This window comes from Lathyrus oleraceus, chromosome 1, assembly GCF_024323335.1.
Source record: "Lathyrus oleraceus cultivar Zhongwan6 chromosome 1, CAAS_Psat_ZW6_1.0, whole genome shotgun sequence".
NCBI classification, from domain to species: Eukaryota; Viridiplantae; Streptophyta; class Magnoliopsida; order Fabales; family Fabaceae; genus Lathyrus; species Lathyrus oleraceus.
In genome coordinates, this window is record NC_066579.1 from 157,822,944 (window position 1) to 157,843,245 (window position 20,302).

A 20,302-nucleotide genomic window follows, 5' to 3' on the forward strand; every position below is an offset into this window, starting at 1 on the left:
GTTGATTCCCATGACATATGAGACCTATTAGGACATGAATAAGCTCCTTCAAACCATTTCCATACATCAAAACCATAGAATCAACCACAGTTGACCAACTTTGACTTTCTAGGGTTTTGGACTTGACTGTGCACTTCTGATGAATTCCAAACCCTAATTTCTTTGAGACTTTGACTTCAAATGATGTCTCAAGACATATGAACTCTTGATCATTGACCATGGTGCCCAAATTCCACAAGAATGGCCACCATCCACTGCTTTGATTGACTGTTGAATATCTAGGGTTTCTGACCTGGCTTTGCATTGATTGATAACATCTGAGCCTTCAACCCTTGACTTGAACATTTCAAATGATACTCCAAGACATGTGAACTTGTAGGACAAACCCTAGGACCTTTGCTCCTTGAGAAACAACTTTGCTTGGTTGGTTGACTGACCTCCTGATCAGTTTGACCTAATTCCTGCTTGCTTGCTCTTGAGGCAACTGGGGACAATGCAAATGCTATGCAATGTATCATGATATGTTATGACCTAATATGAAATGGTATGTACAATGATAGGTGCAAATTTGAGGTGCTACAGACGGTGGAGGAGGTGCAACATCAACAATGACTTTTGGAATAGGAATACTTGTTGCAACAATGTCATGATGGAAAATGAAGTTTTTACTACCAAGATAGTCAATAAAGCTCTTCAACACTTCAATATGAGTAGCCAAATGTTCTTGTGAAGGTTAAATGTCTTCCTTCATCTTCACCCTGTTTTCTTCACCAACATGGGCAAATGCATTAATGCGTGCCATGATATGATCCTCCCCGGCCTAGTTATCTACAAGTAGTTTTTGAAACATATCATTGTCGCGCCGCAAAAAATACAGAGTCGCCATCATATTTTATTTATTCCAAAAAAAGGGAAAATAACGATAAAACCCCAAAGAGAATGATCTTCGCAACCAAGAGTGAATTCGGAAGTAGGTTATGCAAGGGGAAGGTATTAGCACCCCTCATATCCATCATACTCGATGAGAACCACTATACCTGTATCAATGCATATCGATGCTGTTTATTTGAATGTTGCTTGCTATATGTGAAATGAGATGAATAAGAATAAGATGGGAAGAGAAAATAAGTTTTAAGTTAGTGTGCTCGCCAAGGTTTCGAACCCTTGTGCCTACATATCCTCATTAGTGCAAAAAGGAAGTTAGAACTCCGTAGTTCCGCTCACAAACAAATTATTTGTTTGGTTGATTTTATGAACAGTGTCGACGTTCGCGTTCTACTGTTCACTTGCTTGTATGCTCGAGCATGGGAGCGTTAAGTATTGATTATTCCTTGAGGCAAACATCTCAGTCACACCTTAATTGAATTTTCTCCACTAAGCAAGTGGTGGATAACTCATCATCGAAGATGTAAAGTGACATGGGGGTTTCGTCTTTATAACTCAGCGCATCCGTTACCTTGCTTATGCTTACTGAGTCTTCTTAGAGCATTTCATGTGACCTAAAGTGAGTGGGTTGATGTCTATTAGTATTAAGTCTGCTTGCATCATTATATTTCTTAACAGTCTACACTCCCCAAGCACGAGACCCTTAGAAGCAAAGTGGTTAAGGAAGGATATAATAGTCTGTCACTCAAGCGCTAGGTCTATAGCGACGACATGTTTCAGGATAGACATGGCATAACTTCTAAATACTATTATTAGTTAGGATGATGATTGTGAGGTATTTCACAATCTATGATTATATTAATAATTTCGACATGAACTCTGAATATTGATCCGATCTCAGAGATTTACTCTGATGATCATATCTTATAATTTTTTTCTTCTTATTGGCGTTTTGGAGAGTATATCACAACTTCACCAATTTATTAAACCTATTTTAAACGATATAACATATTTATTCGGTGAATACATCTCAATTTAGCGAGTTGATTTAGATGATTTCATATATGATTTAAAATAGTCAACTATATCAATATTCTCACAATTACGTTGTCATTCTTATTAAAAATTATGATGATGTGTTGGTAAAATTCTCATAAGTGATGCTTTTTCATGTCATCTCTTGTATAAAAACTACTATTAATACATTATTCTGTAAAAAAAACTACTATTACAACATTTTCTTATATGTAAAAACATATTCTCATTTCTAATTCAAAAAAGGAAGCAATTTATGAGTAAAACTTATAAGTCTTAGCTTGAATTATGATTGTCCTCAATCCACCAATAGGTGATAAAATCATTAAACATAGACCAAGCACAATGCATATCTGCAATAAGTAAAGCAAAATATATTAAATTTTTAAGTTAAAGTGATCAATTATAAATTAAAAAACTTGAAACAAAATCTAAACCAAATATATACCCAATTAGTCCACCATGACAAGCCAAATTTCCTTGGTTTGTAGATTATGAGCCACATGATACAAGGAAGCTGAAAATACAATATAACATGAATATGTAATCAAAGTTAGAATATTATTGAGAAAATATATTAGATTAAATTTTTCATTTTTTCATGGCTTACAAAATATGTTGTTGGAGCAAAAGCAAATCCTCCGAAAAATCCTAGAAGACCGTCGAAAAAAGGAAATGTAATTGCAATGAACATTGTGAGTGCTGAAAAAGAAAAAAAATATTATCATTGCATATAACTCAAAGAAAAATATTTAAAAGAATAGACACAATAATTTATTTTAATAAGAAATAACATACTAGCACTTACCAACATACACATTACGCACGATAAATCGAAGCGGTGTAGTTGGCTCAAATTTCATTTTCTTCACCAATAAAGTTTCAATCATATCAAACACTGGCATAACATAAATCTACAACACAAAAAATATATTTTAGTTTAACCATATTTTTTAATTATAAATAGCCTAATAAGTCAAAATAGCAAGAGAAAGTGAATTTTACCTGATAACTTCCAATTACATGAATAACAACAAACATATTCGCCATTGCAATAAGCCAAACTGGTTTCTCCAAAGAGATGAGAATATCACCATTGACGTCATTTCCAAATATCCAATAACCAATAAAAGCAACTGGAAAGTAGCATAAAGCCACAACAATATAGGCAACAACAACTCCTCTCCACATTGGAACCTTGGATGGTTTTTCAGGTGATGATGGAATTGTTGCTTGGATTTCCAACACCACATTGTGTCCAGCATAAGCAAAAGCAACAGTACCAAGTGCGTTAAAGAAATCAAACACTGTTCCTGCTGTACTATGTGACTTGTATCCATATTCTACATTTTTTTGAACTCCTTTATCTATACTTGCGGCCCAAGAAATCGTAGAGTAACTGTGGAAAAGTTTGAATTATCATATACTAGTTTGTTAAGGTTATTTTTGATAGTAAGAATATAAAAAGTTTATACCTGAAAGACATGACTGCTGCAGCCAATGAGACACCAGAAATGGAGTTGAAATCAGGGAGATGAGACAGCACAAAATGAACAGACGCAAATATCATAATGAAATAGGTCAGTTTTATATTTTTGCAACTTGGACACACACTATCATGAAATTTTTTCAATGATGTTCCTCCGGTGACCATGTAAACAATGTTGGTCGCAACTTCTACCACAAGTTGTTGAGGCACCACAATATAAAGACCTAGTTTTTTTCCAAATGCATGTTGGCCCAATTCATGGTATCTATCAAAACGTTTCCCTGGAACCATTTCATGCATCTCAACCATCTGCCACAATGTGTACAATGTGATGATCCATGAAAGGACTAGTATGGTCACACCAGGACCCCTATACAATCAAAGATAAACTCACAAGTTTTTATTAATATGTATATGCACAAAATGATACATTATAAATATTTACATAAAATAATAAAAAAAGATTCTTACAAGATTATGAAATTAAAACATGTTTATATATATATAAGACTAGTTTTTTATTAGAAACAAAGATCAAGCAGATCACAAAACAGTAGTTCGAACCAAAATATGCATAATTATAAACTAAGCATGCTAAATGTCATGATACGTATGATATGAGATATCACAAAAGATCATTAGGAAGGGAATCAGAAGACGGTGGAGGAGGTGCAACATCAACAATGACTTTTGGAATAGGAATACTTGTTGCAACAATGTCATGATGGAAAATGAAGTTTTTACTACCAAGATAGTCAATAAAGCTCTTCAACACTTCAATATGAGTAGCCAAATGTTCTTGTGAAGGTTAAATGTCTTCCTTCATCTTCACCCTGTTTTCTTCACCAACATGGGCAAATGCATTAATGCGTGCCATGATATGATCCTCCCCGGCCTAGTTATCTACAAGTAGTTTTTGAAACATATCATTGTCGCGCCGCAAAAAATACAGAGTCGCCATCATATTTTATTTATTCCAAAAAAGGGAAAATAACGATAAAACCCCAAAGAGAATGGTCTTCGCAACCAAGAGTGAATTCGGAAGTAGGTTATGCAAGGGGAAGGTATTAGCACCCCTCATATCCATCATACTCGATGAGAACCACTATACCTGTATCAATGCATATCGATGCTGTTTATTTGAATGTTGCTTGCTATATGTGAAATGAGATGAATAAGAATAAGATGGGAAGAGAAAATAAGTTTTAAGTTAGTGTGCTCGCCAAGGTTTCGAACCCTTGTGCCTACATATCCTCATTAGTGCAAAAAGGAAGTTAGAACTCCATAGTTCCGCTCACAAACAAATTATTTGTTTGGTTGATTTTATGAACAGTGTCGACGTTCGCGTTCTACTGTTCACTTGCTTGTATGCTCGAGCATGGGAGCGTTAAGTATTGATTATTCCTTGAGGCAAACATCTCAGTCACACCTTAATTGAATTTTCTCCACTAAGCAAGTGGTGGATAACTCATCATCGAAGATGTAAAGTGACATGGGGGTTTCGTCTTTATAACTCAGCGCATCCGTTACCTTGCTTATGCTTACTGAGTCTTCTTAGAGCATTTCATGTGACCTAAAGTGAGTGGGTTGATGTCTATTAGTATTAAGTCTGCTTGCATCATTATATTTCTTAACAGTCTACACTCCCCAAGCACGAGACCCTTAGAAGCAAAGTGGTTAAGGAAGGATATAATAGTCTGTCACTCAAGCGCTAGGTCTATAGCGACGACATGTTTCAGGATAGACATGGCATAACTTCTAAATACTATTATTAGTTAGGATGATGATTGTGAGGTATTTCACAATCTATGATTATATTAATAATTTCGACATGAACTCTGAATATTGATCCGATCTCAGAGATTTACTCTGATGATCATATCTTATAATTTTTTTCTTCTTATTGGCGTTTTGGAGAGTATATCACAACTTCACCAATTTATTAAACCTATTTTAAACGATATAACATATTTATTCGGTGAATACATCTCAATTTAGCGAGTTGATTTAGATGATTTCATATATGATTTGAAATAGTCAACTATATCAATATTCTCACAATTACGTTGTCATTCTTATTAAAAATTATGATGATGTGTTGGTAAAATTCTCATAAGTGATGCTTTTTCATGTCATCTCTTGTATAAAAACTACTATTAATACATTATTCTGTAAAAAAAACTACTATTACAACATTTTCTTATATGTAAAAACATATTCTCATTTCTAATTCAAAAAAGGAAGCAATTTATGAGTAAAACTTATAAGTCTTAGCTTGAATTATGATTGTCCTCAATCCACCAATAGGTGATAAAATCATTAAACATAGACCAAGCACAATGCATATCTGCAATAAGTAAAGCAAAATATATTAAATTTTTAAGTTAAAGTGATCAATTATAAATTAAAAAACTTGAAACAAAATCTAAACCAAATATATACCCAATTAGTCCACCATGACAAGCCAAATTTCCTTGGTTTGTAGATTATGAGCCACATGATACAAGGAAGCTGAAAATACAATATAACATGAATATGTAATCAAAGTTAGAATATTATTGAGAAAATATATTAGATTAAATTTTTCATTTTTTCATGGCTTACAAAATATGTTGTTGGAGCAAAAGCAAATCCTCCGAAAAATCCTAGAAGACCGTCGAAAAAAGGAAATGTAATTGCAATGAACATTGTGAGTGCTGAAAAAGAAAAAAAATATTATCATTGCATATAACTCAAAGAAAAATATTTAAAAGAATAGACACAATAATTTATTTTAATAAGAAATAACATACTAGCACTTACCAACATACACATTACGCACGATAAATCGAAGCGGTGTAGTTGGCTCAAATTTCATTTTCTTCACCAATAAAGTTTCAATCATATCAAACACTGGCATAGCATAAATCTACAACACAAAAAAATATATTTTAGTTTAACCATATTTTTTTAATTATAAATAGCCTAATAAGTCAAAATAGCAAGAGAAAGTGAATTTTACCTGATAACTTCCAATTACATGAATAACAACAAACATATTCGCCATTGCAATAAGCCAAACTGGTTTCTCCAAAGAGATGAGAATATCACCATTGACGTCATTTCCAAATATCCAATAACCAATAAAAGCAACTGGAAAGTAGCATAAAGCCACAACAATATAGGCAACAACAACTCCTCTCCACATTGGAACCTTGGATGGTTTTTCAGGTGATGATGGAATTGTTGCTTGGATTTCCAACACCACATTGTGTCCAGCATAAGCAAAAGCAACAGTACCAAGTGCGTTAAAGAAATCAAACACTGTTCCTGCTGTACTATGTGACTTGTATCCATATTCTACATTTTTTTGAACTCCTTTATCTATACTTGCGGCCCAAGAAATCGTAGAGTAACTGTGGAAAAGTTTGAATTATCATATACTAGTTTGTTAAGGTTATTTTTGATAGTAAGAATATAAAAAGTTTATACCTGAAAGACATGACTGCTGCAGCCAATGAGACACCAGAAATGGAGTTGAAATCAGGGAGATGAGACAGCACAAAATGAACAGACGCAAATATCATAATGAAATAGGTCAGTTTTATATTTTTGCAACTTGGACACACACTATCATGAAATTTTTTCAATGATGTTCCTCCGGTGACCATGTAAACAATGTTGGTCGCAACTTCTACCACAAGTTGTTGAGGCACCACAATATAAAGACCTAGTTTTTTTCCAAATGCATGTTGGCCCAATTCATGGTATCTATCAAAACGTTTCCCTGGAACCATTTCATGCATCTCAACCATCTGCCACAATGTGTACAATGTGATGATCCATGAAAGGACTAGTATGGTCACACCAGGACCCCTATACAATCAAAGATAAACTCACAAGTTTTTATTAATATGTATATGCACAAAATGATACATTATAAATATTTACATAAAATAATAAAAAAAATTCTTACAAGATTATGAAATTAAAACATGTTTATATATATATAAGACTAGTTTTTTATTAGAAACAAAGATCAAGCAGATCACAAAACAGTAGTTCGAACCAAAATATGCATAATTATAAACTAAGCATGCTAAATGTCATGATACGTATGATATGAGATATCACAAAAGATCATTAGGAAGGGAATCAGAAGACGGTGGAGGAGGTGCAACATCAACAATGACTTTTGGAATAGGAATACTTGTTGCAACAATGTCATGATGGAAAATGAAGTTTTTACTACCAAGATAGTCAATAAAGCTCTTCAACACTTCAATATGAGTAGCCAAATGTTCTTGTGAAGGTTAAATGTCTTCCTTCATCTTCACCCTGTTTTCTTCACCAACATGGGCAAATGCATTAATGCGTGCCATGATATGATCCTCCCCGGCCTAGTTATCTACAAGTAGTTTTTGAAACATATCATTGTCGCGCCGCAAAAAATACAGAGTCGCCATCATATTTTATTTATTCCAAAAAAAGGGAAAATAACGATAAAACCCCAAAGAGAATGGTCTTCGCAACCAAGAGTGAATTCGGAAGTAGGTTATGCAAGGGGAAGGTATTAGCACCCCTCATATCCATCATACTCGATGAGAACCACTATACCTGTATCAATGCATATCGATGCTGTTTATTTGAATGTTGCTTGCTATATGTGAAATGAGATGAATAAGAATAAGATGGGAAGAGAAAATAAGTTTTAAGTTAGTGTGCTCGCCAAGGTTTCGAACCCTTGTGCCTACATATCCTCATTAGTGCAAAAAGGAAGTTAGAACTCCGTAGTTCCGCTCACAAACAAATTATTTGTTTGGTTGATTTTATGAACAGTGTCGACGTTCGCGTTCTACTGTTCACTTGCTTGTATGCTCGAGCATGGGAGCGTTAAGTATTGATTATTCCTTGAGGCAAACATCTCAGTCACACCTTAATTGAATTTTCTCCACTAAGCAAGTGGTGGATAACTCATCATCGAAGATGTAAAGTGACATGGGGGTTTCGTCTTTATAACTCAGCGCATCCGTTACTTGCTTATGCTTACTGAGTCTTCTTAGAGCATTTCATGTGACCTAAAGTGAGTGGGTTGATGTCTATTAGTATTAAGTCTGCTTGCATCATTATATTTCTTAACAGTCTACACTCCCCAAGCACGAGACCCTTAGAAGCAAAGTGGTTAAGGAAGGATATAATAGTCTGTCACTCAAGCGCTAGGTCTATAGCGACGACATGTTTCAGGATAGACATGGCATAACTTCTAAATACTATTATTAGTTAGGATGATGATTGTGAGGTATTTCACAATCTATGATTATATTAATAATTTCGACATGAACTCTGAATATTGATCCGATCTCAGAGATTTACTCTGATGATCATATCTTATAATTTTTTTCTTCTTATTGGCGTTTTGGAGAGTATATCACAACTTCACCAATTTATTAAACCTATTTTAAACGATATAACATATTTATTCGGTGAATACATCTCAATTTAGCGAGTTGATTTAGATGATTTCATATATGATTTGAAATAGTCAACTATATCAATATTCTCACAATTACGTTGTCATTCTTATTAAAAATTATGATGATGTGTTGGTAAAATTCTCATAAGTGATGCTTTTTCATGTCATCTCTTGTATAAAAACTACTATTAATACATTATTCTGTAAAAAAAACTACTATTACAACATTTTCTTATATGTAAAAACATATTCTCATTTCTAATTCAAAAAAGGAAGCAATTTATGAGTAAAACTTATAAGTCTTAGCTTGAATTATGATTGTCCTCAATCCACCAATAGGTGATAAAATCATTAAACATAGACCAAGCACAATGCATATCTGCAATAAGTAAAGCAAAATATATTAAATTTTTAAGTTAAAGTGATCAATTATAAATTAAAAAACTTGAAACAAAATCTAAACCAAATATATACCCAATTAGTCCACCATGACAAGCCAAATTTCCTTGGTTTGTAGATTATGAGCCACATGATACAAGGAAGCTGAAAATACAATATAACATGAATATGTAATCAAAGTTAGAATATTATTGAGAAAATATATTAGATTAAATTTTTCATTTTTTCATGGCTTACAAAATATGTTGTTGGAGCAAAAGCAAATCCTCCGAAAAATCCTAGAAGACCGTCGAAAAAAGGAAATGTAATTGCAATGAACATTGTGAGTGCTGAAAAAGAAAAAAAATATTATCATTGCATATAACTCAAAGAAAAATATTTAAAAGAATAGACACAATAATTTATTTTAATAAGAAATAACATACTAGCACTTACCAACATACACATTACGCACGATAAATCGAAGCGGTGTAGTTGGCTCAAATTTCATTTTCTTCACCAATAAAGTTTCAATCATATCAAACACTGGCATAGCATAAATCTACAACACAAAAAAATATATTTTAGTTTAACCATATTTTTTTAATTATAAATAGCCTAATAAGTCAAAATAGCAAGAGAAAGTGAATTTTACCTGATAACTTCCAATTACATGAATAACAACAAACATATTCGCCATTGCAATAAGCCAAACTGGTTTCTCCAAAGAGATGAGAATATCACCATTGACGTCATTTCCAAATATCCAATAACCAATAAAAGCAACTGGAAAGTAGCATAAAGCCACAACAATATAGGCAACAACAACTCCTCTCCACATTGGAACCTTGGATGGTTTTTCAGGTGATGATGGAATTGTTGCTTGGATTTCCAACACCACATTGTGTCCAGCATAAGCAAAAGCAACAGTACCAAGTGCGTTAAAGAAATCAAACACTGTTCCTGCTGTACTATGTGACTTGTATCCATATTCTACATTTTTTTGAACTCCTTTATCTATACTTGCGGCCCAAGAAATCGTAGAGTAACTGTGGAAAAGTTTGAATTATCATATACTAGTTTGTTAAGGTTATTTTTGATAGTAAGAATATAAAAAGTTTATACCTGAAAGACATGACTGCTGCAGCCAATGAGACACCAGAAATGGAGTTGAAATCAGGGAGATGAGACAGCACAAAATGAACAGACGCAAATATCATAATGAAATAGGTCAGTTTTATATTTTTGCAACTTGGACACACACTATCATGAAATTTTTTCAATGATGTTCCTCCGGTGACCATGTAAACAATGTTGGTCGCAACTTCTACCACAAGTTGTTGAGGCACCACAATATAAAGACCTAGTTTTTTTCCAAATGCATGTTGGCCCAATTCATGGTATCTATCAAAACGTTTCCCTGGAACCATTTCATGCATCTCAACCATCTGCCACAATGTGTACAATGTGATGATCCATGAAAGGACTAGTATGGTCACACCAGGACCCCTATACAATCAAAGATAAACTCACAAGTTTTTATTAATATGTATATGCACAAAATGATACATTATAAATATTTACATAAAATAATAAAAAAAAATTCTTACAAGATTATGAAATTAAAACATGTTTATATATATAAGACTAGTTTTTTATTAGAAACAAAGATCAAGCAGATCACAAAACAGTAGTTCGAACCAAAATATGCATAATTATAAACTAAGCATGCTAAATGTCATGATACGTATGATATGAGATATCACAAAAGATCATTAGGAAGGGAATCAGAAGACGGTGGAGGAGGTGCAACATCAACAATGACTTTTGGAATAGGAATACTTGTTGCAACAATGTCATGATGGAAAATGAAGTTTTTACTACCAAGATAGTCAATAAAGCTCTTCAACACTTCAATATGAGTAGCCAAATGTTCTTGTGAAGGTTAAATGTCTTCCTTCATCTTCACCCTGTTTTCTTCACCAACATGGGCAAATGCATTAATGCGTGCCATGATATGATCCTCCCCGGCCTAGTTATCTACAAGTAGTTTTTGAAACATATCATTGTCGCGCCGCAAAAAATACAGAGTCGCCATCATATTTTATTTATTCCAAAAAAAGGGAAAATAACGATAAAACCCCAAAGAGAATGGTCTTCGCAACCAAGAGTGAATTCGGAAGTAGGTTATGCAAGGGGAAGGTATTAGCACCCCTCATATCCATCATACTCGATGAGAACCACTATACCTGTATCAATGCATATCGATGCTGTTTATTTGAATGTTGCTTGCTATATGTGAAATGAGATGAATAAGAATAAGATGGGAAGAGAAAATAAGTTTTAAGTTAGTGTGCTCGCCAAGGTTTCGAACCCTTGTGCCTACATATCCTCATTAGTGCAAAAAGGAAGTTAGAACTCCGTAGTTCCGCTCACAAACAAATTATTTGTTTGGTTGATTTTATGAACAGTGTCGACGTTCGCGTTCTACTGTTCACTTGCTTGTATGCTCGAGCATGGGAGCGTTAAGTATTGATTATTCCTTGAGGCAAACATCTCAGTCACACCTTAATTGAATTTTCTCCACTAAGCAAGTGGTGGATAACTCATCATCGAAGATGTAAAGTGACATGGGGGTTTCGTCTTTATAACTCAGCGCATCCGTTACTTGCTTATGCTTACTGAGTCTTCTTAGAGCATTTCATGTGACCTAAAGTGAGTGGGTTGATGTCTATTAGTATTAAGTCTGCTTGCATCATTATATTTCTTAACAGTCTACACTCCCCAAGCACGAGACCCTTAGAAGCAAAGTGGTTAAGGAAGGATATAATAGTCTGTCACTCAAGCGCTAGGTCTATAGCGACGACATGTTTCAGGATAGACATGGCATAACTTCTAAATACTATTATTAGTTAGGATGATGATTGTGAGGTATTTCACAATCTATGATTATATTAATAATTTCGACATGAACTCTGAATATTGATCCGATCTCAGAGATTTACTCTGATGATCATATCTTATAATTTTTTTCTTCTTATTGGCGTTTTGGAGAGTATATCACAACTTCACCAATTTATTAAACCTATTTTAAACGATATAACATATTTATTCGGTGAATACATCTCAATTTAGCGAGTTGATTTAGATGATTTCATATATGATTTGAAATAGTCAACTATATCAATATTCTCACAATTACGTTGTCATTCTTATTAAAAATTATGATGATGTGTTGGTAAAATTCTCATAAGTGATGCTTTTTCATGTCATCTCTTGTATAAAAACTACTATTAATACATTATTCTGTAAAAAAAACTACTATTACAACATTTTCTTATATGTAAAAACATATTCTCATTTCTAATTCAAAAAAGGAAGCAATTTATGAGTAAAACTTATAAGTCTTAGCTTGAATTATGATTGTCCTCAATCCACCAATAGGTGATAAAATCATTAAACATAGACCAAGCACAATGCATATCTGCAATAAGTAAAGCAAAATATATTAAATTTTTAAGTTAAAGTGATCAATTATAAATTAAAAAACTTGAAACAAAATCTAAACCAAATATATACCCAATTAGTCCACCATGACAAGCCAAATTTCCTTGGTTTGTAGATTATGAGCCACATGATACAAGGAAGCTGAAAATACAATATAACATGAATATGTAATCAAAGTTAGAATATTATTGAGAAAATATATTAGATTAAATTTTTCATTTTTTCATGGCTTACAAAATATGTTGTTGGAGCAAAAGCAAATCCTCCGAAAAATCCTAGAAGACCGTCGAAAAAAGGAAATGTAATTGCAATGAACATTGTGAGTGCTGAAAAAGAAAAAAAATATTATCATTGCATATAACTCAAAGAAAAATATTTAAAAGAATAGACACAATAATTTATTTTAATAAGAAATAACATACTAGCACTTACCAACATACACATTACGCACGATAAATCGAAGCGGTGTAGTTGGCTCAAATTTCATTTTCTTCACCAATAAAGTTTCAATCATATCAAACACTGGCATAGCATAAATCTACAACACAAAAAAATATATTTTAGTTTAACCATATTTTTTTAATTATAAATAGCCTAATAAGTCAAAATAGCAAGAGAAAGTGAATTTTACCTGATAACTTCCAATTACATGAATAACAACAAACATATTCGCCATTGCAATAAGCCAAACTGGTTTCTCCAAAGAGATGAGAATATCACCATTGACGTCATTTCCAAATATCCAATAACCAATAAAAGCAACTGGAAAGTAGCATAAAGCCACAACAATATAGGCAACAACAACTCCTCTCCACATTGGAACCTTGGATGGTTTTTCAGGTGATGATGGAATTGTTGCTTGGATTTCCAACACCACATTGTGTCCAGCATAAGCAAAAGCAACAGTACCAAGTGCGTTAAAGAAATCAAACACTGTTCCTGCTGTACTATGTGACTTGTATCCATATTCTACATTTTTTTGAACTCCTTTATCTATACTTGCGGCCCAAGAAATCGTAGAGTAACTGTGGAAAAGTTTGAATTATCATATACTAGTTTGTTAAGGTTATTTTTGATAGTAAGAATATAAAAAGTTTATACCTGAAAGACATGACTGCTGCAGCCAATGAGACACCAGAAATGGAGTTGAAATCAGGGAGATGAGACAGCACAAAATGAACAGACGCAAATATCATAATGAAATAGGTCAGTTTTATATTTTTGCAACTTGGACACACACTATCATGAAATTTTTTCAATGATGTTCCTCCGGTGACCATGTAAACAATGTTGGTCGCAACTTCTACCACAAGTTGTTGAGGCACCACAATATAAAGACCTAGTTTTTTTCCAAATGCATGTTGGCCCAATTCATGGTATCTATCAAAACGTTTCCCTGGAACCATTTCATGCATCTCAACCATCTGCCACAATGTGTACAATGTGATGATCCATGAAAGGACTAGTATGGTCACACCAGGACCCCTATACAATCAAAGATAAACTCACAAGTTTTTATTAATATGTATATGCACAAAATGATACATTATAAATATTTACATAAAATAATAAAAAAAAATTCTTACAAGATTATGAAATTAAAACATGTTTAAATATATATAAGACTAGTTTTTTAATAGAAAAATAAACTACTGTTAAATAAAAATTAGATTTTATTTGAAATATACCATCCAAGTTGTGACATGGCATGAGGGAGACCAAGAACACCAGCTCCAACCATGGCAGTGACATTGTGGAAAGCTGAGTACCACCATTTTGCATTTCTTTTAGAAGTAATTGGAAGCCACTCTTCAATTCTTTTGTCCCTCTCTGATTTCTCTTCTATCTATTTTGTCAACAACAATAAGTAAAATTTACTTCTAATTCAAGTCTTTTATGTAATTGCATGCATTGATACGTTTGTTTGACTAAGATTAGATAGTCAAATTTTATATTTTAAATGAAAAAATATATTTTAAAATACAACTGTTTAATCTTAATTGATCCTACAAGGACCTTATCAAAATTCTCATAAGAATTACTATAAAATAAAATAAAATAAATGATAGAAAAAATATAAAAAGTTTGGAATCTTTAAATTTTTTGTTTTGGAAAGAATAAGGATATTTTAAAGAGGATCTTATAATTATTTTTACTAAATATGTGTAAATGTATTTTTTTTTATCTTATAAATGAATTTTTATTTAAGGATGTTTTTCTTAAGAATGTAGAAAAATATTTTACACAATTATCCAATCACATCTTAGTTTAATTTTATTATAGTAATTTTAAATATCTCAACAGTTATCTATATGATAATATATAGTTGGATAATTGTGTAATTTATTTATATATATACCCTTGAAGTATATCCATGGAAGTTATTTTTTATTACTTGAATGGTATTTTAAATTTTCCAAAACTTGGAAATGGTACAATATCTTATAAAGAGATTCTAAAATAAAACTCCTACATACATGTGTCAAGAGTTAATAATAGTCGTAACTGAAAAAGTGCTTATCTCTAACTTAAGCTTGAAATTTTGACTTTAAATAAATTTATAAGTCTTCCATGAAAATATAACTTTGACTGATAAAAAAGAGTGTGTGGCTTACTCAAGATATTGATAGGTTGAATTTTCTCTTTTGGGGAAAAATAAAATGTATGAGGTGGCTTATATGATGTATCTAATTTTGTTTATATTTATATTTTAAATGATTATTTATCTGAGAAAAAAAAGTAAAATAGTAAAATCCTAATTAAGAAATTTCAATTTTTCATATGTGTGATTTTGAAAATATTTATAATTAAAATCACACCATTTTTTATTATAAAAAATATATATAATTGCTTGATATTATGTAAAACTTTTATACTGATCTTATATATGAATTAGAGAAGGAAATAAATTATGAAATGTTATGAATATCTATTAAAAGAAGAATAAAAAGAGAGAAGCAAATAAATTTAAGAGTAAAAAGAAAGTACTAGTATAAGATAAGATAGTGATGATTTAGAGAAACTTACAGTTTTGTGACGATCAGGACTAGAATTACGATGATGATGATTTAATGCTTCAGTTTCCAAAGTTGCCATAGTTCTTAAACTTCAAGAGAACAACGTTTTGGTTTTGTTGGAAAATAGAAATAAACCACTTGAATTAATGTTATGGTGAGTCTCTCATATAATGTGTTGGTGTATATATATATATATATAACATTTCTTGCCACGTTGAATTCTCAAATGATATGTATTTATTTAGTAGATAGATTAGTCATAGCTAAATTATATTAATTGTAGGGAAATTTACTATATTACGTTTCATTAATTAAAAATAGTAATAAATAGTACTAAATAAATAATGATAGGAAGAAAAAACTGTTGCGACGCGTGGTGAATAAAAGTCAAAGAAAAAGAGAGTTATTAAATGTGACGTAGATAAAGTTGTAATGAATTGAAAAGTATAAGGAGAAAATGGTTGACTTTCAAAATGAGTTGAGTACTATGTCTTTGAGATCCTAGTTTCTTGGTCGTGGCCGAAATTTCGGAGAAATAATTTAGAAATTTGTATATATCCTATGGTATCATTGGAATAGTTTTATACATTTGGGAATATTTGAGTCAAACAACAACATGTCTTCGGAATATGTACACATGGAGGGTTATCTTATGTTATATAAATAATTCAAAAATTTAGTGGAATGCATATCCGTCGTTATATGTCAAGGTAACACTATTTTATGTATGTTATATTTTTTTTATATATTTTTTTTATGTAGAACTTGGATAAATTCAACTTTTTAATGATTTAATTAATACTTTATTAAAAATAGACTTCAATGTGAGAAATAAAAAGTTAGGATTTAGGGAAAGTAATTCAAAAATATATTAATAATTTATTTATTTTTTGATTAAATGGAAGGCCTAAACCCCAAAGAAACTACACCTGGACAAATCTAGACATAAGGATGCCAGTTAAATCATCCTCAAACAAGTGTTCAATAGACGTCGTGCAAGAGTAAACAAAATAAATGTCCTTAGAATGATGGTTTCCTTGCTTTGCAAGAACACCAACACATAGATTGGCTTCACAATAAACATACATGACATGAATATTCTTGTCAGGTTGGAAGTAAGACCTTATTTTTATAATGAGGTTTGTTCCCATGATGTTGCTAGTGTGACTAGTGGTTATATCATGGACTACCTGTTGAGAATCAACGCATATATCAATATTAGAAAACCTCAATCCGAAGACCTTCTAATATGTCCTACAACTCTGCTTTGTAAATCCCCTAAGCCACTCTCATTCATTTCCTCTAATAACGCATTCACATCCCGCAATCCCTCACTTATCTCTAGCCCTATCAGAATTCAACTTCACTCTCCCCACGTCAGGGGCTTCCCACTTAATAAGAGTTCATTCCCTATGATGAATGCTAGTATCAATGGTTAAGAGCTTTGCCTGGTCGTAATCTTGAATTTGTTTGTAAATTTGGTTCATCATGTTCGATGGTCTTGAGTAATTTTCATCATGAATCTCTTTATCATGCCAACTCCATAAATTATAACACGAGGTGGCCCAAAAAGTCTTCTAATCATAATTCACATTCCACCCCATGTTATAGTTCATGTTGTCCTCTATCCAATGATCCAAATCCCCTAGAAAAATGTTAGTGTACACCGCCGATAGCCATTGAGGCATGGTCAAAGAGCCATCTCAGAGAACGTGAAGAGCGTATTTCTCCTCGTTGCCACACAAACGTCACATGACATTGCCCAGTCCCATCCGATTCTTCTTGCTATTAGTGAAAAGGCCATTATGGTTAATAACCCACAAAAAATTGCGGATTCTTTCAGTAGGTTGAAGCTTCCAGGTTTCCCTCAATCTTTCTTCCTTCTTAAGTTTATCATCTTCATCCAATATCTCATACATTTATCCAACTAAAAATTGGTTCCCAAGCACACCAATACTCACATGACAGTTCGTTTCTACATCAATCGAAGGAGGAAACATGCTAGCAATTTTGCATGTTATACTCTCCGACAACCACCAATCATCTCCCAATTCCATTCACCATCCACATCAATTAGGTATGCTACATTAGCATTACATAGATGTAAATGTATGCTCACATCCATGTCAGAATTTCAAACATCATACCCAATCCATTTCGATTCACAAGCCTTCACAGATTTTCCACCACCCACTTGCCACAATCTATTATCCTCCACCCTTGGCCATATTTTCGCAATATTCTTACAGAAGGATGAGTTTGTTGCTTTTATAGTGATGCCACCATTGTTGCTATCTCTACCATACTTCCTTCACACCACACGACAACAAAGCTTTTCTCCCCCATCGTGAAGTTTCCATACTAGCTTTGACATGCATGCTTTGTTCATAGTCTCAAGGTTAGTAAGACATAACACTCTTTCATCTTTAGGTCGAGTGATTGTGCTCTAGTTAACATCATGAAACTTATTTTTGTCATCCGTGTCACCCCAAATGAACCTCCTCTATAACTTGTGGATATTCTTTATGCATATCCTATGGACCATAATGGTCATCATGGGGTAGATAAGCATAGCTTCAATGACACTCTTAGCAAGTGTAACTCTTCCTGCAAATGCAATATGCCTGCCTTTCCACAACTTCAACTTGAAGCTAACTTGATCGATGATGTGTTGGTAATTGCTTTGTTTTGGCGCCTTGCTAGTTAAAATAACACCAAGGTACTTGCTAAGAGACGTTGTTTCTTTGAAGCCCGACATACTTAGAAGTTGCTCCTTCATATTTTGGCTATCAATTATGGAGAACAAAATTCTGGTTTTTTCATGGCTCACTTGTTCCCCCGAGATTGCACAAAATTTATTCAGGCTTCTCATGACACATTGCATTTTTCTAAGTGTCGGCTCCCCAAACAAAATCATATCATCAACAAACATGAGATGTGATATTGTTGGCCATTGTTTTCCATCCTTAACACCCTTTCATTCACCTTCTTCCACTGCTTGCATGATGATGTGAGAGAGATTATCCACACAAAGAACAAAGATGTATGGGGAGATGTAATTTCCTTGTCTAATTCCCCTACAAGGACGAAAGAACTCAGATGAAGAACCATTCCACTTGATATTTGTCTCAACACTCGTGACTCCATGCATAATGAGGTTTATCATTTTCAAGGGGAGCTTAATTTCTTCCAACACTCGCTAGATCAACTCCCAACTTAGTTTGTCATACGCTTTCGAGAGATCCACTTTGATAGCAAAACATCCTTTCTTACTCTTTGTTTTTCTATGTTGTGCCCAATCTCTTGAGCCACAATGATATTTTCGTGAATTCTCCGGCCTAGCACAAACCCTGACTGATAAGGGGAGACAAAGGAGGGGATGCACTCCTTGAGACGTTCCATAATAACCTTGCTCACAATTTTGTATATAATGTTGCACGCAGATATTGGCCTAAACTGACTAACATAACCAGGTTGATTAATCTTAGGGATAAGGAAAATATCAATATTGTTAATATCCGCGGTCCTGCTAGGGTTCTTCCACAATCCCTTGACATGCTCACAAACTTTCCTGCCAACAACATTCTAAGATTTTTGATAAAATCCTGCAAAATATTGCATGCTTAATCTCATAATCTATTATGCTCTTTCCCAACTTTTCTATTATGTTCTGATCAATGAATGGAAAAGTGAAAGAAGTTTGTTCTCACCTCTGACCTATATCATGTAGAGCAAAAAGCTTTTTGTAATGCTCAATGAATAGTTGACAAACTTGGTCTTCTTCTTCGATCCACTTCCCCTCATTGTTCTTGAGCATCACGATTTTTTTTCCTTCTACGGTGCACTGTCTTTAGGTGGTAATATTTGGTGTTATGACCGCCATTAGTGATCCATTTGGTCTTTGATCTCTGAAACCACATCAACTCTTCTTTCTTGAGAAGCTTATGCATTTCCTGTTATAGTTTTTTGTTCTATTCTACGCAATCCACCAACATGTCTTCTAGCTTGGTGTAAGACCCCAATTTTGACCCTAAGATCCCTCATGTAATCCCATCATAAGCATTAACATTAGGATCATACCTTGGTATCCTCCTTACCCCTATTTTATTGGGTTTATTTTGGGAGATATCACCAAGCATTTTGTGATTGTATCATACTTGTATTTTATCATTTCACTAACCAAAATATCAAAAATATGTTTTTGCATTTGCCTAACTCTTTTGTAGGTAGGGCATGATCTCATTGATTCATCAAGTTCACATCTAGGGTTTGAGACCCTCATGAACAAAGAGCACAACCAAGAATTGATTCAAGAATGGTTATGAACATAATATATGAGTCCTAATGTTCTCTACATGTTATATTGATCAAGTTTTCTTCAAGAGTTTGAGGGTGATTTGCCTTGGAAGCCCTAGTTTGACTGGGTATCTTGAGTAACTTCTCCAATAAGCTATCTCACCAATTGATCAAATTTCTCAAGGGAAACTTCAAAGTTCATCATCTTATGCATATGTGATCTACCATGAGCCAATAAAGTCA

At 33.1% G+C, this 20,302-nt stretch overlaps 1 protein-coding gene and 3 pseudogenes across 1 annotated transcript; all 4 read right to left on the reverse strand.

Moving 5' to 3' along the window:
- Positions 1-2,033: 2,033 nt before the first annotated feature.
- Positions 2,034-4,903, reverse strand: LOC127096841 (lysine histidine transporter 1-like; annotated as a pseudogene).
- A 613-nt stretch (positions 4,904-5,516) lies between these two features.
- On the reverse strand, positions 5,517-8,388 carry LOC127096852 (lysine histidine transporter 1-like; annotated as a pseudogene).
- Positions 8,389-9,000: 612 nt separating this feature from the next.
- On the reverse strand, positions 9,001-11,871 carry LOC127096862 (lysine histidine transporter 1-like; annotated as a pseudogene).
- Positions 11,872-12,483: 612 nt separating this feature from the next.
- LOC127123820 (lysine histidine transporter 1) lies at positions 12,484-15,941 on the reverse strand. Its single transcript, XM_051053997.1, has 8 exons — positions 15,774-15,941; positions 14,435-14,592; positions 13,848-14,231; positions 13,378-13,771; positions 13,179-13,284; positions 12,981-13,072; positions 12,819-12,887; positions 12,484-12,723 (listed from the first exon to the last, which is right to left on the reverse strand). Exons 1-8 carry the CDS (start codon positions 15,840-15,842, stop codon positions 12,625-12,627), a joined length of 1,371 nt encoding a protein of 456 aa, XP_050909954.1. The 5' UTR covers positions 15,843-15,941; the 3' UTR covers positions 12,484-12,624.
- Positions 15,942-20,302: the final 4,361 nt, after the last annotated feature.